Below are 27998 nucleotides of genomic sequence, written 5' to 3' on the forward strand. Positions count from 1 at the left end.
TTAATGGCCAGAGGGAGGTTAAAAATTAACGTGGAAATAAACACTGACAGTCTGCGCCTCCTGTTATTGATCGTGAGGTGGCGCTCTCGCACTGTTTGTTCAGGTCTGAAGCGCCTATGCTTTTCATGGGATTTGTGTCCAAAACCGCTGTCCACGTGATGAAAACCACACTGGGGGTGTGACGAACTGTTTCCCGCCCCGCCTTATGTGTTTATCAGACGCGAAAAACACAAAAATATCGTTTAAACGAATAAAACGCGGGTGTTTGTAAGGTTTATAACATGTTTTAAATCCCGGAAGGAGCAGGAACAGTGAGTGCGGTTCTCCAGCGGGCGCTGAACTCCCCGCCCAGCCCCGCCCCGCCCTGCTCTGTAATGCGCGCGGCTCCGGCTGCGCAGGGGAGGGGCAGGAGGGTCAGGGGCGAAACTGGGGAACGAGGAAAGAGGAGTGAACAAGGCGAGGAGGAGGAGGAGGACGGGTAGATAGCTAGGTGGGCTTTTTTATGAAAGGACTGCCAGATTTTTATAAATCCACTCCGGCCTACGGATTTCCCACCTTCTTTACATCTGTTTGAATGGGTTCGATAGAGTTAACGTAAAGTGAAAGGCGAACAGAGAAGATCCGCGTTGGTGGCAGTGCGCACGGGCTGAAACGCCCAAATTTAGACCAGTTTGGGATTACGGTGACTTCCCAGCGCTTGGAAAAAAATCACAGTATCTGGAGCCTGTTTCGATAGGCCGAGACCGCAACCACACCATCGGACTTGCACAAAAAACACAAAGGTAGACTTTCGAAACTGCTTATTTTTCTCCAGTCGTTATGTTAATAGAAACGGTTGTGTTTTTCTCAAATCGCGCGTGTTTACACAAAAGCCCTGCTCGCTTTTGTTAGTTAGGAAAACTTGGAAGTTGGCTATGCTAAGCTAGTTAGCTAGCGTGCTAACGCTTTAGCACTCAGGTTAGCATGCTAGTGGTGTTAGCATAGCGCTAGCAGGTTTGTTATCTAGCCGAGCTACCGCTAGCAATAGCGTCTCACGGACAGCCACGACTCACATTTGCCGCTAGCTAGGTGTGAAGATGAAGCTGAAAGTTAAAGCTAACAGCTAGCGATATGATTTGTTGATAATGTAGTTACTTATTTTAAAGTGAATTATTGTGGATTTTACACGTTAGCTATAAACTTGCGTAGCTATTAGACCTGTCGAGACAAATACATTCGACTCATACTGTTGGTTAGTGTTAACTAGCTAACCTATGGGATAACTTATTATAGCTCGGTTAATAGCTAGCTAGCTTAAGGCTAACTTATTGACTTACATTTAACTAACCTTTATTTACAACATATTTGGATAGTTTATTTTACTAATTAAGTTTTTCTTCAATAATTCGTGTAGTTAATATTGTGGCCGTGAACGTAGTTAACTTGTATTTACTGAAAACAGGGAGTTATTTAGCTTGCTAACCAGAAACCGAGCTGTTTATTTTTTATTTTAGTGTTTTGCCTAAATTTGTATTAAATATTTAGCTTGGCTGTTATAAGTTATCTGTTTATTTAGGATTAAATGTGCTCTTTTTATTGAACTTACCTATTATTGTGTTTCAAGATAATGAATGCCTACATTTCCTTCTAGCGTATCTATACTCTAAAAATTAGTAGTCATACTCTGCATTTCCAGCAAAAGCTTACTAATAGCTATGTTAAACACACAGCTTTGATACTGGGACATTTTATGTATGGCTTGTAAATGAACACTTGATCACCCGGCGTGTAACTGTATGAGGGGAATCCTCAGCAGTGTAGTAGTTACCCATGACAAGTAGTTTTAGCCTAATAAAATTATACAAGTGATGTAACCTAGCCCAGTAATATAGTTCTAACCTAGTTTTAGTACTAGTGAAAACGAGATATCTGTAATGCGGAGTAGTGCTACTACAATTTCTAGCTTTATATGATGCCTATATTTTTTAACCTGTAATGATATCAGATTTTTTACTTGCAGAATCTGCAAGTAAAAGTCTCAAATCACTGCAACTCGGGAGCACCTGTTAAAAAATATTTGGTTTGTTTCTTTCAAAATATAGCTCCTTTTTGGTGCTGAATAAGTTACCTGTAGGTCCTTATTCAGCAAGGTAGTTTGCTAGGTTAAGGGTTGCAGATGTGATCTTGTCTTGGTTGGAGATGTTACCTGTGATTTTTTTTTTTTTTTTTTTTTTACTTTTAGATTCTTTTGGGATTCAGTGAGGAGTAAACACGCCTTGGTTTATTGTTTATTATCAGTAAAGTTGCATTGTTTTTTGGTGATGAGGTGAAAACTGTGATTGTGATGTAGATTACTTTGTGTGTAATTTGCACGGACAGTGTTGGGAGAGTGTGAAGTTTGTGAGAACCTGTTGAGTAGGTGCTGGTGAATGGGTGTGTGTGTGTGTTTGTGGGGGAAGGGACAGGCGTGGTTCAGTGTGTGTGTGTGTGTGTGTGTGTTTTTTTTTCTTTGTAGACCGTCTTTTCTTGCATTTACACACAATACAGTGTAAAACAGCCAGTCAGCGTGTGGAGTGAGTGGTCAGTGACTAGCTACAAGCTCACTGATTTTACGGTTCGTCTGACTTGGCTGATATATTTAGCATGAGTCACTGGAGATGGGTTGTGTGTGAGAGAGTGTGTGTATGCAGTTTTCACGACTTAAAAGGAAAAATGTTTGATTCCCCCCCTCTGAGTGGCCTGCGGGTGTGTCTACCTTGACCTGTGGCTGAGAGAGGGAAGGGCATGTTAGTACACGCCATGTTTTTCTAGCTAACCAACACTACTGTACAACACCTTCACACGCCTCAGTTGTTCTGAATTAAGTTTAAAAACGCTAGTTCTGAAGAAATGTTGTGAATAAGATGGAGTGCTCTTTTTGAAAGACGTAGTCTGTAGTTTCCTCCATTTCTTTTTTTCTGAAACGGTGTAATGACCGGGTTTACTGTTACAAGGGTGTGTCCGTCAAACACGGAAGGGGGTTGAGTAGTTTTAAAATACACGTCTCTGCCCGGCAGTCACCACAGACTGTGTGGATTCACAAAAACCGTGTACAGTAAAAATACATGGCTTTTAAACAGCTAATAAAGCACAAAGATATCGGACAAACCACCGTTTTAGCCTGAGGGAACTCCTACAGGTAAACCGGTTGCTTTTTCAATTTGGAGTTTCGTTTAAAAAGGGCTGCGTCATCGGCTGGCGCGTTAGCGCCTCAGGTAAAGGCTAATGGCTGAATGGCTAACCAATTTCACCTTCAGCTCCCAAACAAAAGGTAGATCTGTTCCAAAACTTTAGGATTAAATGGTGTATTCTTTCTTACAGAGCCCCTGAAGATTTTAACCTCTTAACAGGCCTGAATTTTTGTCAGTTGTCTGCCTGACATTACACCACTAAATCTTGAGGATTTCTATTTAAGCACTACTTAAAAAGTTTTCATGTTTGATAAGGAACATTACCGAGAAGCGTAATTGTAATATAAAATAAAAAAACATATATTTAAGAAAATCTGCTAATTTCAAAATATAATTAATACAACTATAAAATTGTATTTTTCCTGAAATTCATTTTAAAATCAATATCTTCCTGAGTACAATTCAAACAGTTCATGTCTTCCAAACCTTTAGTTTAGTTGGTCTAGTTTTTAGATCTGTTTTCGAACATATAGATTTTGGGTTGATTTCACACATTCTCTGTGTCCTGTAGGAGATTTCAAAGCCCTTGAAGTTTTCAGAATGTAAAGATATGTTAAAGGGCTAAGAGTCTTAAAACATTCCCATTAATTTAAGAGATTCAACACTACTCACCACAATCAAATTATTATTATAAAAAATGTAGGGCTGGGTAATACTGTAAAAAAATCTTGATATTCCTTAACTAAGTTAAATAGTGATTTAGAATTCCATTTCGACCATAGAAAATGCAGCTTAGACACGAAACCCTAAATATGGACATATGGGGACTAGAGAATGATTCATGACTGCAGTGGTCTTTAGTAAGCAGCCCTGTCAAATTTACATTCAACCTAAATATTAAACACAGTGCCAACATAACCTCCTTGTATTTCAGTTAAGGAAAAGTGCACAAAATCAAAATTACATTAAAAAAAAAGTTCTTTACTGGTTTCTGACAGACGCACAAGCCTATCTACTGAAATTCCCTCTGGCAGCTTCTACATATAAATATTTTTTAAAAGTTTTTTTTTTTTTAATTTTAAAAGTCACGTTAAAACAATAATTTAATTAACCTCCCAGCACTGCAATTCTTATTTAAATGTCTCTTCCTACACCACTAGGTATAAGAATAGCTACTAAGAATACAAACAAGACATATGTAAATATATTAAAAGTAAAGTAAACTCATCAGTTTTATTAAACTAAGAGAATCAAAATTTTACTTAACTGTTTTTATATTTTTGTTGAATTGTGTCATAGTTGGAGTAGTTAATGAGAAACTAAACAGAGTTTTGCACTTATGAGGAGAAAGTTGGTTTTACAGAAAGATATGCATGAAGGGATTAAAGAGTAAAATTGTTAATCATGTTAATGATTAATCTAACGTTTTCTGTCATAGCCGCTTCAGTCCAATTAGTGTCAAAGCACTTTATTAAAGAATCCAGATTTATGGACTATATATTGTTTACCAAAGGATGCATTCGATTGACTAACAAACCTCCCAGAAGCTCTAAATGTCTCAACTTCTGGTATGTCAAAGTTACTCAACAACTCGTATGAATGTGTGTGACATTAGTTTTGCTTGTAGGAGGGTTGGAAGTATGTGTGGTCTCAAAGTTCACAGAGGCGTTAGTTTGGAGTCAGGCCAAAACGGAGGGATCGGCTTTTCACATTCAGTTTTAACCTGAGTCAGCAAGCATGGGGGACCCTCATGGATTGTCCAGCTTTACAATACCAATGGCATGAACATGCACTGCGTGTATGAAGAATTGTGGGAAGTCATTATTATCCCACTAGCACACCAGAGTTAATTTGTTCTGCCAGCTTAAGGTATAACTGCGACACATCTTTTGGGCACAATTGCAAAATGCCATGCGCTGTGATAGGACTCAGTAAATGCAGGTAAATTTTTTTGATATTGCTTATTACTTTGCGCAGTGTGGGAGGTAGTATTGTAAAGAAACTGCTTTGAGACTTTTTTTTTTCTTGAGCGCTGTATCCAATAGCTGCAGCATTTTTTAATCACATTCTGTATTTGTAATTCTTATTACTACGTGGTCTGTTTACTCTAATACTATTTTTCTTAAGATCTTAAGATTTTCTGTTCAAGTCTGGTCTGGTTTAGCAAACTGTTTGCAGTGCATGGTCTACTAACTTTTCTCCATCTGCCTGTCTTAGTGAACAGAAGTTAGCTTCTTACCACGTGTTTAAATACCTTAATGTTCAATCCCCTAATTTTTGTTCCTCGTTAATCCACAAATTCAGCCTAGAAGTTAACAGCTGTTGTCTCAGAAAGTCTCTCTTCGTGATATATGAGCATCTCAGATGACTGGCTGGTACATCTGTGTTCAGTGGTATGCAGTAAGCGCCACTTGTTTGCCCTTTTTTTTTGTCAGGGTCTTGCACATGGTCATAGGTGAAAGCGGCATCTTTATCACTTCATCAGCCATACCGTTGAGGCATGATCTGGGTTTCGTCTAGATCTGCTCTGAGTGTTTGCAGTAGGTGTGTAGATTGTGGATGTTAAGTGGCTTAACAGTCTAATACCTCAGCTATCCCATTAGCAGAGACACACACGATTAAGCACCCATGCAAATTGAATTAGTTTGGCCTAATATGGCTTAGTGTTAATGCTGCTGTTTCTGTATCTGTGCTGGTCTCAGTCATAACTGAGATTTGTTTTGTCGACGTCACAGTGATGGCATTTGTCAGGCTTTTTCGAGTGCTCAGAGCAGTATCAATGGGCTTTTGATTCTTACTTGCAGTATCACTGGAAGAATATCATGTACTAGTGTTGAGTTTTGGTTTCAGTAGGGGTGGTGAATAAAAAAACTTAGTCATTTAAGAAGGGAAAACTTTAAGAAAATAATCTGGTGATGTTGTGAATGTACACACATTGTGCTATTTACTTAACAGTAGGGCTGTCCCTAACGATTATTTTTTAAACGATTATTCTAACGATTATTTTTTTCGATTAGTCGACTAATCTATTCATTGAGAAACATATTTAAATAATTATTTTACGTTTTAAAGCAAACGATAAATTACTATATTTATATATAATAACAACAACAACAACAACACAAGCCTACTAAACCAAACCCCACACTTATAATCACTTACATGTACAGCACGTTGTTTAGATCTATAACGCTAAAAATGGATAAGCTCCCATACACCACAACCGTGTGTTGCACTGTTTTCTGTGACCGCTAGATTTTGTGACCACTGGCAAGTAGTTCTCAGCAGACCGGTGCACTGGCCGATTCGAAACGTGTTCGTTTCTAATGTTTACCCCGACTGGCCAAAACGGTTCAGTTTAGGGCTGAGGGTAAGGTGTAGGTATAGAAAGCTTCCGTTTTGCCAATGAACGCTCATAACCGTGAGCACTGGTCACAAAATTCCGACGGTGACAGAAAACGGTGTGACACCGCAGCGCCGACGGCGCTAGCTAAAATAACTTAAGGCAGCTAGCTTAGCTAAACACCTGAACTTATGAATAATGCTACTGTTTCTGGAAACTGCGAAATGCCATGCACAAATATAAACCAAAAATGTATAATTTCTGCCTGTGGCAGGTTTAAAACCTTTGGTAGACAGTCTTAAGTCTTTTTAAGGACACCCGCGGAGACCCTGATGTAAACGGTAACTTACTGTGTGACCCTGTTGACATAGTGCTCCTGGATGTTTGCGCTTCAAGTGCTCCTTTTGCACGTATGGCAGAGGACCACATTGTTGCCCTTTTGCGTGAAATGCTCCCAAACTTTAGATGCCCGCTGGCGTTTTTTTGTAGCTGGAGATTGCTCTCCGGAGTCCAAGCTCTCTAGAGCTTAGATTCTCTGCCCGAACCCGACATGACCCGAGGCCCGCCCGTAAATCCGACCCGGGCTCCAGAAAATAGTCCGAGATGTAGGCGTCTGTTTTTTAATTATATTTTAATTTAAAAAAAAAATAACGAAAACTGAAAGTGAAACTAAACTAATTTATTTATAAGCGCTGTTTTCACTACCGCAGTTCTACAGCGGGGGTGTTGTGCCGATTCTGTCCGCGAAGCGGGAGTCAGATTCAGCAGAGAGTCGGATTCGGCACAAACGCGGCTGCACCTCGCGGTCCGCGGTGTCAGTTGTAAGCGCTCGCGCTAGCCGCAAAATACGGCAGAAAACACTGAGGGAGCTGCAGAATTATGAATGGGACTAGAATATGAGCACGAGGAGATCAAAGAGAACCTTCACCTGTGAGTAGAACAAGCAAATCTCTCTCTCTCTCTCTCTCTCTCTCTCTCTCTCTCTCTCTCTCTCTCTCTCTCTCTCTCGCACGTGAACTCCTCCGCGTTTGACTTGCAGAACTGTGTTTAGCTGTTCTTAAAAATCATTTTAATTAAATAATAGTTCTATGCTTCTATGTTACCGTGTTAATTAACATAATTCTGATCATATTTCGCTCATTAAAACAGCCCGAAAACAGCCAGTTGGAATTTTTGGGCCCGATCTAACCTCTAATGCTCTCCACAGGCGCCGCCATGTTTACGACGCGCCGACGCACGTTATGCAAATCGATGTATTTTTGTAATCGATGACGTCGATTATGTCGATGCGTCGCCCCAGCCCTACTTAACAGTGCATCTTAACACTACACTACATTGGCATTTGTCAAGGAGGTTGTCTCAGTGATGTCAAAACTCGCACTACTATGTGGGGAATGCAGTCTGGTTTCTACTCGGATGTTGCTCTGAGTAGGTAACCCCCATGGGAAGCTTAACTGTTCGACCTAATTTTTAGCACGTTTTATTTGTTATTGTAGTCTTGAGTTGCTTGTTTGGTTGTTTTTCGCTGGAAAATAAACCTACATAAAGTTATACTCTGTTCTGGGTCAGACCTATTTAAAGGGGTGGCATTTTTCCCCTCATTCTCTGGAGAAGACTTTTGGAACTCTTGGTGCAGTTGCCAAAAATAAAACTGAGCTGAAGTGCTCAGTAAGGGCTATATCATACCATAAGTACAGAGTGTCTGTATTCAAGGTGTGCTTTGAAGGGATCCCTTTTGAAGATAAGAATAGGGTATTAGGCAGTGTGTGTATGTGCAGTGCTTGTGTGTGTTTTCGAACCCTGCACCTTTTATGATATGAACACATTCTGAATTCATAAAAAGAATTATTTAGGCCTGCGTTTTCTTTGTAATTTGGATAGCTGTAATTGAAAAACACTGTTTTCAACAATTCAACACATAAATGAAGAACCACATGGTGGGAGATAAATATGTTGCCTGGGATCGAGACATTCGGTAAGCACTGATTTGTTCATTGCTAATTATGTTCTATGTGCACAGTTTTGATTGCAGGTGATCACAGGTGTATGCGAGTGTGTTACAGGAAAAGGTGTGCGTCACGAAATCCCCTCACTCCCACCCAATCAGACCGAACCTCTGTGAGTCACTGCTTTCACACTGTGAATCAGACACTGTTAGCATGAGGGCAGACATAGGAACTAGATATGGAGAGAAGAGAATCAGTTGGGCGTGCTTTGGTAAAGGAACAGGACTTTTAAGGTATTTTGAGGCTGAGACAGGATCAGGCATGCCACAGTACCAACCGGAATGTGTTAGCGCATGCATGCACACGCCTGCCTGATTTTCTCAGAGAGTGTGTTTGCTCTGCGGAAGGTATGTTGTGGAAGAGTGGAAAACAGTTTTAGAAGTCGATGAAGCTGACTGCTGCATCTGTGTTTTCAAGGACGCCACCCCCACCCTTCTATCTCTCTCTCTCTCTTTCTGTTTCACTCTTTCGCCCCCCCCCCCCCCCCCCTCTATCGCACATGCACACACACACTTACTATTGTTTCCCCCACCACCAGATGGACAGCTGCAAATACCCGCTCTGTGTGTTATAGAAGTGAGATCTAAGCTTTATGAAAGTCCAATACCCGCTCATGGAGTTCAGGGAGCTGCTCTGTTTTAGTGGCGTAGCTTTGTCCTTGGCAGGAGTGAGCTTCCGTTTCGAGTTCACTCTCTTTTTAGAAGCTACTGTTTGTTTTGAGGATTCTTTCACCCTGCTCACTGGTTTCGTCTGGGCTAGTGCAGTTTTGTGGTTCGAGATCAAGGCCTTTTCAGAAATGCCCCAGAAAGAGTTCCAAAGCATTGTTTGCCATTCCAGAGTAATTCCTTTTATATTCCCTGTTATAAAAGTTATGCTTTTCATCTGGCACCCAACGTTGTTAATTTTGCCTTTCAGTTAACTGGTCTTTACTCACTTTTTGGCAGTCTTTAAATAAAACAGTCTCCATGATTGTTTATAAAATAATATGATATCAAAGCCAAAGCTGTAGTTAAAACTGGATATTTTCCATTCCTGAAAGTATAAACATCTGAAATTCAGTCTGGTTAGCCACTGCAGTTCTCTTATTAAACGTTTTACACAGATGTTAACTTTATTATTGGACTGTTAATCGTGCAGCCTGTAACACTTGGCAGATTTTTCACTGTTAGCTTTGGATAGCTCTGTGTCATTTGAAACCCTGCAATTGACACAGCACACCACTGACCACTGCTTAGTACCCACATTTTTCTGCATCAAGCTGAAACTTTTGTCTAAACAAGATTGCAAGTAATTCTGCTTTCTTAAGTTACTATTTCTCTTGCATTCCTTGTCACATTTCTGTATATTTAGCATTGGAGTTTTAGTTTGGTGCTCATAATACTTGTCCCAAAGACATCCCATATTCTCATCTTCTATTAAGGAATCACAAGTTTGGTTTATTGGTTTGTGACTGTAGTCTCTAGTTGTTGTTTGGGACTTGTTGTTTTTGGAAAGGTTTGCCTAAAAGATTAAAAGCAAAGCAGAGATGTTTCCCTTCGACTGTGGTGCAGTTGTCTTAAGTTCAGTGGAAAACATGTCATTCTCACCTTTTGTGGGTAACGTGGCTTGGCTCTAGTGACTTTCAGAAATACCATGTTCCTTTTTTTAGACTCCTTTTTTTTAGCATGTCATCTAGTGGTGCCTTGTTGCTTTAAGACCTGCATTATAAATCACGACCTATGAAAGAGAGAGAGAGCAATTTTGAACATTTCTTTTAAATGATTAGTAATTGATTTGATTGTTCTGTAGTAGTTCTTGATGCTGCATAGTTAATAATGAAGGCCTCAATTAGTGAACCAAGTTGGACACTTGGAGGAATGGTGGCAAATGTACAGATCTTGTGACCCAGACTCAACCCATCTTGTGAGGCTTGTAACTTGTACTAGCAGTAAAGATTCATATTGGTTATGTTAGACTTGCTGAAATAATATTGTTAATGTCCTTTTATTGAATGAATGCATTTCTAACTTGCTGGATGTTGTTTTGTACTTTACCATTCTGCTTTCAGGTTCAAGAAATACAAATCTTGAAACCAGAAATGATTTGAGGCGTGATTTGTGGTGTATTGAGCAATGCTTTAATAGTCCCAGAAATGTACAATACACGCTTCAAGTCTGGATACTTGCTGAAATATCTCATGAAATTTCAACTCTTACTGCAGGTATTAGGATGATGGTTCCTCATGCTGTCTACCCAACTGAAAATTGCTGCCGTCTTCCTAATTTTTGTTCTTTCTGAGTTCTGCACCCAGAATAGAGCTCCACAGGATAACAGCTTCTTCTCACCTGTCATTCACACCCTACAGCTCCCTACTCCTCTCAGCTAACTGGTGTTAATGAGCAAGTGCAGATCAGCATAGTCTTTTATTTATAAATCCCTCTTCTCGTGTTAAGATGGTTTCTTGTATGAGGAATTTGAAAACATCACAGAAGAACCATACTTTCATTACCGAGTTCAAAGTGCAGCCCGTGTTGTAGCACGTGTGGATGAAACTGTTGCTTTGTGACCCTATTTTTCAAAGTGGGCACACCCATACCACTAATAGTTTTGGTTTGCTGCTGGTATGTTATTGAGGGTCATTAAGGCTGGCTGATATCAATTCTCTTAACACACTTGCAAGTCTTGAATTACAGCTTCTGTATACATATGGAATTGGCTTTAAGGATAGAACTACAAAGGTTTAAAACATTTCAGTAATGTATAGTGTAAAGTTTCTGTTTTATGGGTATTTTTTTTTTTTCAAGAAAAATGACAGCATCCGCAATGTTAATATAAAAATAATAAACCTGGAAACAGTAACTGTGCCATATTGCACACGCATTATTATCATATGTTTTAGCTGTCATCAGCTTTCCTTGTGAGCAAATTGTCTACTAATGGTTTGTTAAAAAGACATGACAGAATTCCTGTTAAAATGGATTTTCCGGTTCCCGTTCTCCAGAGCACTTGTCATTGTTGCCAGTCATTATAAAGAATTTACAAACACTAGTCACCTGTTGACTTTCTCTTGCATGAACAGGTTATGAATGGTGCTTGCTGCTCATCTCCTCAGTCAGTTACTGTTTGGTAAAAGAAGAGTAATTCCTTTTAAAGGAAGCAGTGTTGGATGCACATTCCCTTGACTGTATATAAGCACAGGCACAGAGGTTACATTCCCTTCCATTACGTTCCAAAAAATGTCTGCCATGTTGTCTGACGCTTTAGTTTATGGCACAGCCTAAAGGACCAGAAGCAAAAGTTTTTTTTTTCCTCCAAGTAAATTACATTCAGTGCTTTTAACTAAGCTAAAGTTAGCTTTCTGGCTTACAACTAATTTGATAACATTGGTTATCTTTTTGCTAACATTAGACTTGGCGAATTGCCATCCGACAGACTGCAAATATCTTTGTACAGAGTGTCTGTTAATGTGACCAACAGCACCACATAATCAATAATAGTATGAGCTCAGCTAAAACTCTGGAACTCCATATGATGCTGTAGGTCTGTTCCAGCCAAGGCTGTCAATCAGTTCACCCCTAGGTGCAACCTCTTATTATTTTAAACAAGCAGAATAACATTATAAGGATCACATTAGCACAAGGGGAAACATACTGGCAACAATGGAAAAGAAAAGACTGGTTAGTGGGGGACAATTTGAGATAAAATACCCAGTTTGCCCATTGAAGCATATGGGCAGAGCTGCACATGACATGGCAACCAGCTAGCAGAGGTGCTAGACCTGTGGTAGATTGCTTGAGATGTAGTGCTGTCCAAGCATATAAAAAGTCATTGGTACTTACTATGAAACAACTGTTTTGAAACTCTTTTTGTAATCAAATAAGAACCTGTTTTTATGACTGGTCATATGTTAAGAATAATAGTCAAAGAAATAGACAACTTCTTGCTTTGTCTTTCTGACTGATCCACCCCTGGATTAAACAAATGCATCTGCTGTCAGGCTGGTTCTTAAGAGAGTACTTAGCGGTTGGGTTCGGTCTGACAACTTTTGTCAAACTCTAACATGGGTTAAGAGCAGGGAGGTTTATTTTGAAAGTGAAAGTATTCAATGTAGGTTGTATGCAATCATATAAGGAGTACAACAGCCTTGTTTGTGTTTTGTGGATTTACCTGCAGTGCTGTTAAATAATATTAAAAGTGTGAACAGGCATTCATATAGCAGCTGAAATGGACATTTGTAATCAGTAAGGCTGCAGTGTACTTGGCCTTGTGTATGATGAATATATGCTAAGCCTTACTGAGAGCCCCACTGTCGTCGCGGTTATAGAGAACGAGCTCTGCAGTATATTTCAGATGAAGTATTTCATAGCTCTCTTCACTGTGATATGAGAAGACCTTGGCTGTTTTTATGTTGTGTCTGAGCTCATTATGCCTGCCTGTACTTGATGCCTCTCTGTCTCGCTTTCTCACACACAAATGTTAATCATCCTCACAGAAACCTGTTTGGTTTCCTGTCGATGGTGCAGCTTGTCTGTATGTGTGATCGTTTGCTGTCTGTGTTATCACTCTTACCTGGAAGGCTTTGTCCGTGCTTATCACTCCCCCTTTATTTGCAGTTTGGAAAGTCTTTTTTTCCTTATCTTTCTAATCCTACTTTTCATCCTATTTGTTTTCTCTCGGACTACTCCTTTCTTGCTTTCCCAAAAGCAGAAGCTAGGATCTCAGCAGTGTGGCAGTTTACTTTAAGGCTGGTGTTATCTTAAATCTGCCATCTTGTAGTTATGTTTTAAAACAAAATAGAGTGAAGCTGATCATACCATACCTGTTGTTGTTTCTAGATACACAAGTTACTAACAGAATTGTTTTTAAGGGTGGGTGTTCTCCTTAATACTTGGAATTTTATTATTTTACATGGCACTTGTGTTCTTATGTGTAACAGAGTAGTCAGAGTTTAAGTTTCCATTCTTTATAGACCCTTAATTGCTCAGAATAAAACAGTCTGCTCTTTTAATGCTGATGTATGTAAGTGCTCGTAGTTAGCCATTGATTATCTGTCTGTTCTTTTGAGTGGGTCAGTTACATGGTACTTTTATTGAAGAGCCAGATTTGTGTTGTCTGAGGGATTAAGGTGTCCCTCTATTTCCTTTTCTCTTGTTTGTTTCTTCTTTCTTCAGACCTAGGTGCATGAGTGGATGGAACATTTTCTTTCTCTCTTAGTCTTGGTCTGTATTCAACAATGTGAGTGTGTAACGCTTTCTCTTCTCTCTCAGTGTGTATGGAGCAGTGTGAGAATGCCGCGTCTCTCTTGGCCTCCGTGCGTGAGCAGGAGATGCAGTTTGAGCGTCTGACTCGAGCTCTGGAGGAGGAGAGGAGGAGTGTAGGGCCCTCAGGCACTTTGCCCCGCCCACTCCCCAACCTGCAGGTAATACCTCCTCCAACCATTCATGTGACCGCAGAGGTCACACGTCATTGTCATGTCCCACCCCGATTCTCATCCTCCTCATGAGTCTGCGCCGTCCTCCCCACCCTGTGTATTTGCCCTGTGTCATCATCTGTGGTGACCACATTATCCCATGTCTTTGTATGCATTACATCATCCCCTTTTCCGTGCATGATGACTCACCTCATAAGTTACTTTTGTCGTTCTTGTTATAACAGTTTTTCATCTCATTTGCATCATTTTTGCATCCTCTTTCCCGTTCACCACCACCACCACCAACCACAAAGCTTTCCCATGTTGCATTAATCCCTCTTCATCAGCATTTACTGTTGTGTTTGCGTCATGACCCTTCTCCAGGAAAAGAACGGATCCCAGATCTACGATCAGCTTTAAAATCCAAGTGCATGCTGCTTCACTCATTGTCTTATTTGGTCTGTCTTCGGAATTCACCAATGCATGCTTTGTCTGTCTTAAATGATGGAAGACTATTCATATCTAAACGTCTGAGCTGGATGCAAGTGGCTCCCGTAACCATTGTCTTCGGATCAACACTTTGCTAGGAAGACTCCATATTTGAGCATGGTTTCATTTTAGATATAGGTATAACATTTATATGATGTATAAGCATGTATAAAGATGCCATTTTACGATTCCGTTTTTGTTTTACCCTAATGAGGCGATACCTGGTAAGGTGTGATTTTGTTCTCTTGTAAGTAAATACTGTTGCCGATTAGAGAGAATGCAGCTTCCATAGGCTGAACAAATGTTGACAAAGGGTGGTGAGTGGAAGTAATATCCTAAGAATTCCTCAATAATTCTTGATTCTTTATGCTGCTGTGTGTGAAAGCACCTGCATGATGGGCTAAATATTTTTCAGTTCTATCAGAAACAAAGCTGAATTTGTTTCTGCTGATTTGCAGTGCTGACATTAGAAGCTGCAGGGTATGGCCCTCTGTATGTAGATTTATTTATTTATTATTATTTTGCATCAAAATTCTTTCCACTTTGGTACCGAGTGCCTTACTTTTTTATTTAACAGTTTCACTTAGAGGTGAAAGGTTTACCAGGTTAGGTGTCTGTCTGCAAAAAAACATTATAGAAGCCCTGCACAATGATGGGTTTTCAAGTTTATCAAAAAATAATAATAATAATAATAAATATGCTATCCAGCCCCGCCCTGGATTGGTATCTGCCATCTGACAAATGAGCTGAAAGACTAAAATCGTTATTGGCTTTAAAAATTTAGTCCATGTTTATTTATTTTTATTTTTTTTATGGGATTGCAATAGCAAGTAGTACAACAAAACTATGTTAGTTTTCAGCATCCTGACATTTATTTTTAATCTGGATTTAGTGTTGGACTTTTAATTAATTAATTAAAGTTTTGCTTATCTAAATATGCACATTTTAAAAATTGCCTTTGTTAATCTTGTGCAAACCCATTGATTTTCAAGAGCATAGTACCACTGTTCATTACCTTGAACCAAAGTTGTCAGTTTTATTGTTAATTGGGGCAAATTTACCTTGAACATTTATCGATGTGCATTAACAACTGTAAAGTGTTTTTTGACTCTTGTATACTTGCAGACTTTGTGGGTACACTGTAAAACATGTTAGATGGATGTGGTTGTAAAGAAACCATTGGGCTTATTTTAAATGGCGTTCTATCCATAGGAGAAAGGAAAGATAATACCAGTTTGCTGATGCAGCATGTTCGGGCAAAACCACTCTCTGCTAATTGAGGCTAGTATGGCCAGCCAGAAACCCCCTAAAAGCCCTGACTGCTGTGATACAAGCCAAAGAAGCAATAAGAAACTGGTTCAGTCAGTAAAGACTACCCGCATTGAAGGAGAGCTTTGACTTACCGGATGTTTCTCAACATCAGGCAGACATTTTATTTGTAATCTTCTTCTCGTCTGTCTTCACTCAGCCTGATATGACACTTGCCACTCCCTTTTATGACTGTCCTCGTTTTTGATTGGATTAATGTGCTTCCTGACAATGTCTACATGCAGGCTTACTCTGTTTTATGGCTTTTGCTCTTGTCATATTTTCTCGCTGGGTTATAACACAAGAGGCATTGTGTATTGGCTGTTTCATATTATAAAGCTAGAGAGTGTACGTGTAGGGCAGTAGTTTGGAATGCCACCATCGACCTTATCTTCCCTCTGTTGACATAGTTGTAGGCATTTTAATGTGCCGAGCAGGCTCTGGGCCTTGCTACTGACAGGTTCTCACAAGCCTAGACCTTGCCTAGAACCTTTACCCAGCTCAGAGGCTCCCTCTGAGGGATGGAATGAGTAGTGTGTTCTTCCCCTGCCTGGTTCTCTCATTGAATTGTGCGTTTGTGGCAGGCATGCCATTTTTTTGCGTGGCTGCATGAGTGAGCTTTTCCGAAAGCCATTGTCCTCCCCTTCCTTCTCATTCTTGCACACTTCGTTTTCAATCATTCATTCTATTGTTTGTTAGTTCATATATTGACCTAAGAACTCAGATGTGATTGTATGGCTTTAGTTGTATCATGTGTAACTTGTTTCTGCTTCTCTATTTTATTTTATGAATTTATTTTTTTTTACTTTAGTTTATTTACCTGCATTCTTTCTCTCTCTCAAAAGAACGGGCGTATTCCCGGTGATGCGGAATTAGAGAGGCTCAAACTAAACGAGGGATATATTAACGGGACACAGGTAGGTTTGTGTGGTTAAATCTCTTAATTTTTGTTGTTTTTTGGTCCAGGTGGTGTTTGTGAGACAGGAAACATTTTACAGCGTATGGCTGTTGCTCACTATTGTTCTTTTGTTATTGTGTGTGTGTGTGTGTGTGTGTGTGTGTGTGTACACACATGTCTCTCTTACAGTACAGGATGTTGGACCCAGGTCATGTTCTCCAGGAGACTGTCACTGTAGAGGAGGACCCTCGAGACACATCGCCAGTAATTTCTGTTGAAACTAGCGACGATGGCACCACACGCCGCACCGAAACTACAGTAAGCAATTCTGCCATCTGTTTGCAGCTTTCTTCGTGGCTTATACATCATTTACAGCTTTAGTAATGAAAGCACAAGAGTAAGTGGGGAAATTTAGAGGTCACCAGCCTGTGCTGCATCCTTTTTTTTGTACATGATGTTTTCTTGTCATTCTCGTGTACAGCATAAAAACTTATATTGGTGTTTTTCATATCAGGTCAAGAAGGTTACCAAGACCACCACAACCCGTACAGTTATTCCCTCAGTCTCTGACACACTTTCCCTGGATGGAACCGGTTCTGTCACTGGTATGAGTGGCTATAACGCACCAATAGACCGCATGTACAGGCAGCCAACACATATGGACTATCCAACATCTACTATCCCTCGTAACTTCCACTACGGGCCACCAGGGGGTTACGATGACTACCGCACCGGCCCACCCTCTGAAACCTATGCCAGTCTCAACCGAGGGACACGAATGGATGACCGTTACAGGTGCGTGTGTGGCTGTGTCAGTCTAGTCAGCTACAAGGAAATCCTGAAGAATTTACTTAAGATTTAAACCTCCATTGTTTTTTGTTTTGTTTTCTTTTCAGACCTGTGGATGGGTACCGCACGCTAGACGCCGGTTATCGCGTCCACAGCAGACCCCAACTAGACCCATATGCAGCTCAGCCTCAAGTGGGGCGCATGGGCAGTGCTCTAGAAATCCCTGGCCTACAGCGCTTTGTCCCTGAGCCCTACGGACTGGAGGATGACCAAAGAAGTTTGGGATATGATGATCCTGATTATGGTATGGGGCCACCTATGCACTACAGCACCATGCCCCGGCTAGCACACCATCCAGCACCTCCACGTAGGACAGGGTGAGTATAGTTTAGGTTGTGAGGAACTATGTATAATCTTTGCGCTGTAGAATAGAAATTAGTGGTTTACGGTTGTGCTGGAAGTGTTGTAACTTGTCTGTGTGTTGGGTGGTATATGTAGGTCTTATGAGGGCACTCTGGATGGGGATATGAGTGGAGCAGGAGATATGTACTTTTGGGGAGGAGGAGCTCCTCTGGCTCAAGGAGAGAGGGGCAGCATGGCGTCGCTGGACAGCACTCTACGAAAAGGCCCTGCCCCTGCATCATGGAGACAGCCTGAACTGCCCGAGGTCATCGCCATGCTCAACTACCGTCTGGATCCGGTCAAGAGCAATGCTGCTGCGTACCTCCAGCATCTCACCTTTAAAAATGATAAGGTACAAACCAAATTGCACATAAAGAATAAAAAGACCAAGCTTGCTTTAGTTACGCCATGTTTCTTTTGTTGCTGACGCCCTTGGTCTTCCTGTGTCTAGGTGAAATCAGAAGTAAGGCGTCTAAAGGGCATTCCCGCTCTGGTATCCATGTTGGACAATCCAAAGAAGGAGGTGCATCATTCAGCATGCGGAGCTCTTAAAAATATCTCATATGGACGAGATCCAGACAACAAGATTGCCATCAAGAATTGTGACGGAATTCCTGCTCTTGTCCGGCTACTAAGGAAGACCAGGGATCAGGATCTCACCGATACCATCACAGGTATTTATACAGACAAACACCTTGCAGCAATACTGAAAGGTAACTTGTGTCAGAAATCGTCATTATTGTTTCTCTTTCCTGTTTCAGGCACGCTGTGGAACCTTTCATCCCATGACTCTGTGAAGATGGAGATTGTAGACCATGCACTACATGCACTGTCTGATGAAGTCATGGTGCCACACTCAGGCTGGGAGAGGGGGAATGATGGGGGAGAAGAGAGCTGCAAGCCTCGGCACTTGGAGTGGGAGACAGCCCTCACTAACACCGCTGGCTGCTTGAGGTATTATTGCCATACCTCTTGTTATATGAATGTGAACTTCAGCTACAAATAACTGTTCGTACATTTGAACGAAATATTTTTTGCGTCTTTTTATCTGTTGGCCCACAATTGTTTTTTTATTCACATGCATAGATTTGCTAATTGGAGTGCACAGATATGGAAGTTCTGGACTGATACCTAGTGCTGATGCATAAGTGTTTATAAAGTATAAACGGAAACTTAATATTCCTGGTAACAAATACAATAAATAGTAAATAAATACAATAATGTGAGTCACTGTGCTTTTACAACATTGTAAAATCGTTATGATTTCAATATTACTGTGCACATATGGAGGAAGAGTCACTCCACATTTATTTTTTTTTTCCCCCTCATCTTCCTTGATTTTTCTGTCTTTTCTGCTAATGATTTGTAACTGTGATCACCTACGACACCTGTAACTCACCTACGACACAAACGGTCAATGCGTTATAATATAATTAAGAAATCATCTTTCTTTTTTCACACTAAATTTCCTCATGGCTAATTACAGCATAAAACTCAGGGCATTTTTTGTCACACGGCTTGAGCTTGTAAGTTGTGTTTAGGCGAATGGACGGGTCTGTTCCTGCAGGGCTCAACAGTGTCTTTGGAACAGAGGAAATTGGAGAACTATTGGGAGGGTCTTTCGTAGTGCACAGATTTGTTGGTAAAGGGTTATCCGTAAGCAATTGAAAGCAGAAGGATGTGTGCGTGCATGTGTGAGAGGAAACTACTTTCTTGCAAGTAAGAAAGAGGGGAAGCTGAAGGGGAAATGCTTGTTGTACTGAGAGCTGTGTGTGTGAACTCCTATCTAATAGGATTGCAAAGGGACAAAAGAGAGATGTGATCTCTAAATCCACTTATTTCTCTTCAGTGCTTCTCTTTGAGATGCTTCTTCAGTCCTGTTTGCCTTAAGAAAGCTCTCTGTTCACTCGAGAAATGTTTTCCTCCTGATTACATCTGAAGCGAGATAAAAGTGGCACGCCCTGCCTCTAGCTTTTTAAGTCACTGCACTGTCTGGATCTTTTTATGTGGATATTTTCCCCTAAGGTGTTGTTTTATGCATTGCTTTTATCCCTTTATAGTTAGTGTCTGATAGACTTGTAATCTAACCGCATGCTATGGTTGTCTGGCTTTCTCAGGTCATTGTGTGTGCATGTATGAATAGTTACTCTCCTGAAGCCTTTTCAGCGGCCATATTTGCATAGGTGCAGGGTGTCTTGTGTTATAAAAAATAGCTGTAATGCACCACATGGAAAATGCTGGCTGGTGTTTGTCACCATAACTGCTAATTTGCTCAAATTTGTCAAAATATTGTGAAAATACAGGATGTCTATTACCAACCCTATTATAATAACAGCTCTGAGCTGATCTACGCCCCCTCCACCTTTAACGCATGCTGTGTCTCATCTCTGCAGGAATGTGAGCTCAGAGAGAATTGAGGCTAGGAGGAAGCTGAGAGAATGCTCCGGCTTGGTGGATTCGCTCATGTACATTGTCCAATCCCAGATTAACTGTAAAGACGTGGACAACAAGGTAACGCTGATTACAAATCACTTCCTTCTTTTTTTCAGATGTTAGTATGCATTTCTCAGTTGTCTCTTCTGTATTTCTCAAATACCTCTCCAATGTCTGTATCGTCCTTTCTGTAGCTGGTAGAGAACAGCGTGTGTCTGTTGAGGAATCTGTCCTATCAGGTGCATCGGGAGGTGCCAGGCTGTGAGCGCTACCAGGAGACCGCACCTGTAAACCAGGGTCCCACCCCTGCCAATCAGAAAACTGGCTGCTTCAGCTCCCGCAAGGGCAAAGGTGTGTGTGTGTGCTTTGTAATGAATTAAACACATGGCTACAGTTTGTTTTAGGGAAAAGTGAAAGTTCTCATTTCTTTATATGGATTGCATTCTTCAATAAATACTAGAGCTTTTAAAATACAATGATTTTTTATAATCTATTCCAACTTTTTGCATGAGTATGATGGTGAATCTCTGTTTTTTTTTTTTTTATCTAATGTAAGTTCATGAATGCAAGCCTGTTGCTTTTGGTGGCTGGGGCACTGTTGCTCTGTTTTCTCTTACTGAAATCCTTTCTCCCTCTCTTTCCACTCCTGCCATGCATTTTTTCCCTCTCCTGCTTTCTTCTTTCGGTCCCGTAACAGACGAGTGGTTTTCCAAAGGTAAGCCTATCCTTCTTTATAAGCATTGCTTGCTTTTCGTATATCAGTAATATACATTTTGCCGTTTATGCTTGACTATCATCTTTTCTGTTATTGGTTTGGTACTGAAATAGTGCTTTGGCTGAAATGGGTTTTTATGAAATGTTTTTTTTTTCCTTAAAAAAAAAAAACAATATTAAACAACAAAAAACCCTCTTCTCTAGCAGCCCATTTCAAAAATAATTTTGAAAGCTTGTTTTGCATTGTTAAGGTTCAGTCATACTCACCAACGTTCACCATCTGTTATTTTATAAATATTGCTTGTGATGTTTATTTTGACCTCAAGGGGGCACCAGGGTGTTAACACTTCACAACAGCTTATCTCACTGTAGAGCGTTGCTTGCATGGTTTACTCAGCTATAGCTCACAGACTACAATCTGGTGTTTGTTTAGCAGAATTGGTGTGTTCCCATTTTTTGTCAGCTTTTATAGATGAAGAAATAGTTTTCAAAGCACAAGGTAATACTGTGTTACTTGCACATTTCAGCTATTTGTATAGTCATATTTAATTGTTTTTGTCTTGATTATTTATAGGGAGGAAGGATGATGATGGAACTTTAGACACAATTGACATTCCAAAGAGGACCACACCAGCCAAAGGTATGGTGACTACCTACCTGTGCCATTAATGGACTCTTCACAGAGTGAACTGAAGATTTGTGTGTTCTCCTGAGTGAATAATATAGAAAAGAGTGTTCAAAAGATTAGTCCTTCATGTGACTGCAGCAGTGTCATCTTTTCTAGGTTATGAGTTGCTGTTCCAGCCTGAGGTGGTTCGTGTGTACACTTCGTTACTGAGGGAGAGTAAGAACCCCTCAGTTCTGGAAGCGGCAGCAGGAGCCCTACAGAATCTGTGTGCAGGCCGCTGGACTGTAAGTATATGCTGCTGACCACCGCACAGCTGTCATCTAGTACTTTAATTATAGCCACCACTCTCCATTTTTGCTGTATTTCACATTTTACATGGTTGCTTTTCTTTTTATTTCTCTCTCAGTATGGACGCTACATACGGGCAGTTATGAGGCAGGAGAAAGGGCTGCCCATGATGACTGAGCTGTTGGCTCATGGGAACGACCGTGTGGTCAGAGCTATGTCTGGCTCCCTTCGAAACCTAGCTATTGATGCTCGCAATCGTGAACTGCTAGGTCTGTATGTTTGTGTTTGCATACACAAACAGATATCTTTGTTTTAATGTTTTATGCTGAAAAAAAACATTCCATGTCAGAATCTGTGAAGTTCAAGGATTTAAGGATTGCTGTGGTCAAGTTAAAGCTTATTAAAACCGCTTCATTTTGAAATAAAATTTGGTCATAAGTTAAAGTTATTTTTAACTATTTAATTTTCAGCTTATTTATTTAATTTCAGAATGACCTGGCTGATTTCTGAATCTGTTCATTGTTTAGATGTAAGCTCTGATAAGTGTCTAAATTGGTGAAATTCTGTTTGTAGAATTTTTTTCCCAAATACCAGTATTAAACAAATTTACACAATATAATAAGCAGCAATTTTCTTACATTTTTATGCTCTACCTAACAATGCCATACCACTGCAACCCTAGTACTCTGATGCATGAGGAATGTTTAAAATGTGGAAAGTGTGTGAATGCTTAATTGTAGCTTTTTACATCTATAAGGCTGCAATTACAATACAAAGACCGAGGTTTCATGGTATCCTGTTACCAGGGTGTTTCCTTGGTCTCATCTCACTCTTGTTCATTTCACTGCTGTGCTGAACGTCAGTTTTCACAGTTCGCTATTTCTGGTCGAGTTTCATCACACTGTTTAGCGAGAGATGCAGTTAGAAAAAAAAGCTTGCTGTGGCAGTGTGAATGCTTGTCACAGTGGAGTGTTCTGCCTTTGGCAAGCTTTGCTGAAGTACTGAAGTGCAAGCTTTTGAGATCATCTCTACATCATTTAAAAAGCTAATCTTTTTGATTAGTTGCATTTTATGCATGTTCAAATCTCTGTTTTGGTGTTAAATGTTAATTTTAGCCATTAAACAATACAATAATGGAATACTATAGAATACTATTGTATGTTTCTGTACATTTAATCTTTTTATTTATTTATTTATTTTTTTTTTTTAATTGTTGATGTGCAGGTAAGCATGCAGTGCCAAACCTGGTAGCGAATCTACCGGGTGGCGGGCAGAGTCAGCCTGTGCGTGCTCTCTCTGAGGAGACTGTGGTGTCAGTGCTGAGCACTCTGGCTGAGGTGGTGGGCTCCAGTGTGGATTCTGCCAAAACCCTGCGCAGCTCACAAGGCATTGAGCGACTGGTGCTCATTAATAAGGAAGGGTGAGTAATATAGATACACACACATTTGATTTTCATGTTTTACCTGTTAGTCTGTGCCCTTGTGTGTTTCTAAACTTTTGTATTCGTTTCTGTGTCCCACAGTAACCGCTCCGATCGGGAGGTGCGTGGTGCTGGTCTGGTGCTGCAGATCGTATGGGGCTTTAAAGAGCTTCGGCGCACGCTGGAGAAAGACGGCTGGAAGAAATCTGACTTTGTTGTTGGTGTCAATCCCCCTAATAACACCCGCAGCAATGGCGGGTACGAAGACAGCAGCACCCTTCCACTCATCGACAGAGGTATTATTATTATTATTATTATTATTATTATTATTATTATTATTATTATTATTATTATTATACATATTTTTAATGGTATTTCTTACACATTTTTTACGTGTTTACTTTAATCCACATTTTCAATAACTTTTTCCAGGTGGGAAGCAGGACAGAGATAGAAACATGATTCCACTAAATGACATGGGATCAGGTAATTTAATCACATTTTAATCTCACTTCTGGGAGATAGCTGATGTGAATGGCATTTGTTTTTTTTTGTTTTTTTTTTACTCCTAAATTGTTGACCAATATGAATTCCATTTTCCCTTACGTCACCTAACAGATGCTTACACTACACTGGAGCACAGAGGAAGAAGGAACACTATGGATGATACTCTAGAGCCTGCAGACAGTGATACAGCTCAGGTAAAATAGCAGCATGTTTATACAAAAACTTGCACAACAATATGCTTGTAATTACACACACACACACACACACACACACACAGTCTTTGTGAAGTTTAAATGGCAAACCTGTATTTTTTCCACTAAAACAGACTCACAGCATGCCCTTAACTTACCTCTAACACTATTTACAGGGAGATTTGTTGATGTAAATATTTCTACTCCAACTAACTCTGACCCTTCTCTCTCCTCTTCTCTTTCTCACATTCTCTTCTTGCCTCTGATGACCCCCTATCACCTGTGTGAACACCTCTCTCCACTCTCGCGTTGTCACTTAGGGAGGGATGTATGGGGACAGGCGGGGCTCCTTGCCCTTGCTGGACTCTTATGATGGTTAGGCCACTCCCCCTCCCCCCCACTCAGTGCATGAGCGAGCATGGTATGTGTGTCCACTGCCTACTTCCTTCACTGCATGGGCTCTCACAGTGTATGTGTGTGTGGTCCTAACCCCTGCTGCCGTTACCTATTTATTGTAAATATGTTTTGCTGGTGATGCAGTATAGTTCTGTGGTTGTTCTTTTAGTGTAGTTTTATTTATTTTTTTTATACCTGTGTTGGTCATGTGTCCTCTCTGGTCACATGGTTTATGTGTAGTCATATAACCTCCCCCCATTGATTGTGGGCTTTATAAGCTTTGAGTGGGTTTGTGCATATGATGGCACATGCACAAAAAAGCCCTTCATAAGTTTTGTGACCTAAATATCAATCAAATGTTATGTTTTTCTCTGTGTTTCAAAGGGATTAACTCATAGTTTATTAACATTAGAACGTATATAATTGTTTGATTTCTGCTAACCTAGGATGGTTTATTTACTTTAATATTAAAGGATGGATGTGGTAATGCTTTGTCAATTTTTCATGCTCTGTACTGAGAAAGTGTGCACAATGCTGATGGCCATTATTTATATGGTAAACTTCACCAAATAATATAGGTCAAAGGAATGAAAAGGCAATTATGATTAAGTCAGGTACTATTAAGAATCTAAGCTATAAAGAACAGACTTTTGTAATATACAGTGGTTCTCAAATAGGGCTTTTCCTGTTTAGCTCATTTCCACCCAAAAATAAAAGGGTTCTTGAACCCCAAAAAGTTTTTTTTCCAAGCTAATACAAGTTTGTTTCATGAAAAGCACCAAGGTCCTTATGAACCCGAGTGAAAAGTGTTAAATCTGGTACTGCAGTGGATCAGTAGTACCAGTACTCTCTGGTAGGCTCATATTAGTTAGTGAATTTTAGGTGCATTTTTTTAGGCATTGGTATTCCTATAGGATGTTTGAGAACCACTGATATGAGAAAACAGTTACATAACGTCAAATAAGGCTATTAAAACTTGTACACTACATATAAGATGTTTACCTTATAATTATATCAAGTCATTTTTTTACTGTTCAATTTCATTGCAAAAAAACATTTAGGGTTCTCACCTTCTATTTGGGAAAAGTTTTTTTGGAAATATATTTTTTAAACCAAATCCCTTGTTGTCAGATTTGCATCTGTACTCATTTCTTTTTTGTTTCTTCACACAGAAAAACTGATAGTGTGCATTACTCGTGGCGAGCGCCCTCTTCATGCCTACTGTCCCTGCTGAGCCTCTGATCTCATCATGAAGGGACCACAGCCGCAAATCAATAGCGCAGAAAATCTCTCCCGCCATCATTATTCCTTCTCTGTCTCTCTTGTTCACTCTCTCCTTCTTACTCTTTCTCTCTGAGATCCAAATGACTGACAGCCACTACTTGAGGAAGCAAAACACTATGTTGACCTTTTACTTCTGATCCATTCAATACAAACCACTTTATTTTCTGTGAAATAATGGCTTAACTTACAGACGCAAGGGACTGAAAACACTGAAGAACTGGAATGGGTTTTTACCATTCGGAAATGTCTTCTTCATATGTACTTTTTTTTTATTGTAGAATGCATTGTTTATGTTGTCCTTCTACGAAGATGGTTGAGATCAATTGGGAGACTTCTGCATCATGACCTGAGAGTCCTTTCACTACAGTAATCTTTGGGACCTTGTATATTAACAACTACAGAACGGTTAAGGGTAACACAAACGATCCAAATTCTTCCCACCACTGCATTTGTCATCGTGTCACCCTCCTTGTATCTTTAAACACTAATGACCTCATTGTTATCTTGATACTGATGCGTTTCAGATTCTTTCAACACCTTACTTTTTTCCTTAGAAATGTATGTAGCGGTAAGAGCGGTCAAGGATTACAGTGGATTTCCACTTTTTCAGTGATCAACATTTATGCCAAACTGCATTACTGTCCTGCATTATTATAAGAAAAGTAATTTGTATATACAATATTTCATGTGTGTCTTATAGAAGAAGTGTTTGGAAGGGAACAGGGGCCATTTTGTAATTTAAGCATTGTCTCACAACCACTTAAGATTTCCTCCTACCACTTAAGCTTTTGCAGCCCATTTTTCCATTGTTAACTTGTTGACTGTCCTGGGAGTCTGGGGAAGAGGCAGAGATGTGAATTACAGAGTGATAGTTTGAAGGTTAATGTTTAATGATGGGAAGAGAAACATTTTCTTGCATTGCAAAGATTTTTTAACGTGGTTTATAAACAGTCAACGCGAGTTGTTGGGGAATTGACCACTTTTATCCCAAAGCTCAAATTCCTCCTTAGGCAGGGTTAATAGCAGAGTTGGTGCAATATTCGTAAAGCACCTCAGAGTGAGAGAGAGCTCTGTCTGGATCAGTTTTGGGTCTGTGAGTGAGTAGAATGGTTGGAATAGCAGAATCTCTGATCCTACAGAAGCACTGCCACTCTGAGCTTAGGCCCTTGGACCAGTTCTTGCTTTCTGTTGTATCCTATTGTCTGAATATAGATGTTTGTGTAAATATGTTGGCATCTAACAAATCCACCATGCTTACTCGGAGTGCCTCGCTCGCTGATCAGTCTGCTTGGCTTGTACGTGTGAGTGTGTGAGTGTGTTGGTGTGTGTGTGCGTGTGAGAGAGTCTGAGCGTTGGTTTCAGAAGAGTACATAGGGGACATGCTTAGGTTTAGGAGTCGGGGAGTTTGGCTGTTATTCAGCCTCTCCCCTCCAGTGCCTGTTTGTATTGGGAGTGAGTGATCGATTATTAAAGATGCATTTTGGGTTTTGTTTTTTTATGCGACGAGCATGAAGCTCGCGCCTTAGACTGCATATTCGAAATGCACAGTGATTCTGATGTAGATATTTGCTGAATTGATTCTCTAGCACTAGGAGTTAAGTTGTCCCCCCCCCCCCCCCCAACCCCCACCCCCCCTTCTTTTGAACCTGACGTTTTTTTGGGTTTTCCCAAACTTATGTTTTACCTTTTCCTCTCTAACATTTTCCCAGATGTGAGACACTACCGCTATCTGACTAATTCAACACAATTATGGCTTTTGAAGAGTAAAAGTAACAAGAGGGACGGGACATCTGACTGTCGTCCATAGGTTTCAAGAACCTGTGGGCGTTTTGATCCTGAGGGAAGCGAAAGACTTTTTAATTATCTTAAAATGTCAAAATTGCATCTATTACAGTCTAAATTGAGGCAGAGCTCAGATTTTGATTCTAGCTTGATATTTAGATAAAGAAAAAATAAAAGCACATTTAACTATATATACCAGAGAATATTTGTTCATTTTAATTATTTTTTTTCCTCTTGGTTGTCTTTTTGTTTTCCCTTTTTTTGTATTTTATGATTGGGGATCATTTTGCTTGTTTTTCTGGGGCTGTTGTGGTTGAATGCATATGCAATCAGTTTTATTTTTAATTAAATGCATTTACAGTTTATATCTTTTAATTAAAAACAAAACAAGGAAAAAAATCACGTGTCATGTATTGTCAATTGTCATACAGTTTATATGCAAGACTAAAATCTGATCGTTCTGGTGATAAAATATTTCATCTCTTTGCCTTGGCTCTTAAACATTGCACCTTTCTTTCATGGATTGAACATGTAACTTAGCAATACTGTTTTTAATAAAATGATGATTTTTTTTTCAAAGGT

At 40.0% G+C, this 27998-nt stretch overlaps 1 protein-coding gene across 6 annotated transcripts; it reads left to right on the top strand.

The window, feature by feature from the left end:
- Positions 1–421: 421 nt before the first annotated feature.
- Positions 422–27995, top strand: ctnnd1 (catenin (cadherin-associated protein), delta 1). Of its 6 annotated transcripts, none has more exons than XM_049481197.1 (21): positions 422–782; positions 13745–13896; positions 16530–16601; positions 16772–16900; positions 17097–17377; positions 17479–17748; positions 17870–18125; positions 18225–18447; positions 18535–18727; positions 20167–20284; positions 20401–20557; positions 20904–20921; positions 21495–21560; positions 21705–21832; positions 21955–22105; positions 23061–23256; positions 23359–23552; positions 23689–23742; positions 23875–23957; positions 24275–24375; positions 25523–27995. In XM_049481197.1, exons 2-20 carry the CDS (start codon positions 13750–13752, stop codon positions 24332–24334), a joined length of 2796 nt encoding a protein of 931 aa, XP_049337154.1. In that variant the 5' UTR covers positions 422–782; positions 13745–13749; the 3' UTR covers positions 24335–24375; positions 25523–27995. The 6 variants fall into 6 exon arrangements, with proteins under 6 accessions (XP_049337154.1, XP_049337152.1, XP_049337156.1 ...); XM_049481195.1 differs by having other exon boundaries at positions 24275–24329; XM_049481199.1 differs by lacking the exon at positions 24275–24375.
- The last annotated feature ends 3 nt before the right edge of the window (positions 27996–27998 follow it).

This window comes from Astyanax mexicanus, chromosome 7, assembly GCF_023375975.1.
Source record: "Astyanax mexicanus isolate ESR-SI-001 chromosome 7, AstMex3_surface, whole genome shotgun sequence".
Taxonomy (NCBI): Eukaryota; Metazoa; Chordata; class Actinopteri; order Characiformes; family Acestrorhamphidae; genus Astyanax; species Astyanax mexicanus.

Coding starts and splice junctions, on each gene's coding strand:
- ctnnd1 (XM_049481195.1), top strand. CDS start 13,750: ATGGAGCAGTGTGAGAATGCCGCGTCTCTCTTGGCCTCCGTGCGTGAG. Junction 13,897..16,529: donor GCCCACTCCCCAACCTGCAG/GTAATACCTCCT, acceptor CTCTCTCAAAAG/AACGGGCGTATTCCCGGTGA. Junction 20,285..20,400: donor GTAAAGACGTGGACAACAAG/GTAACGCTGATT, acceptor TCCTTTCTGTAG/CTGGTAGAGAACAGCGTGTG.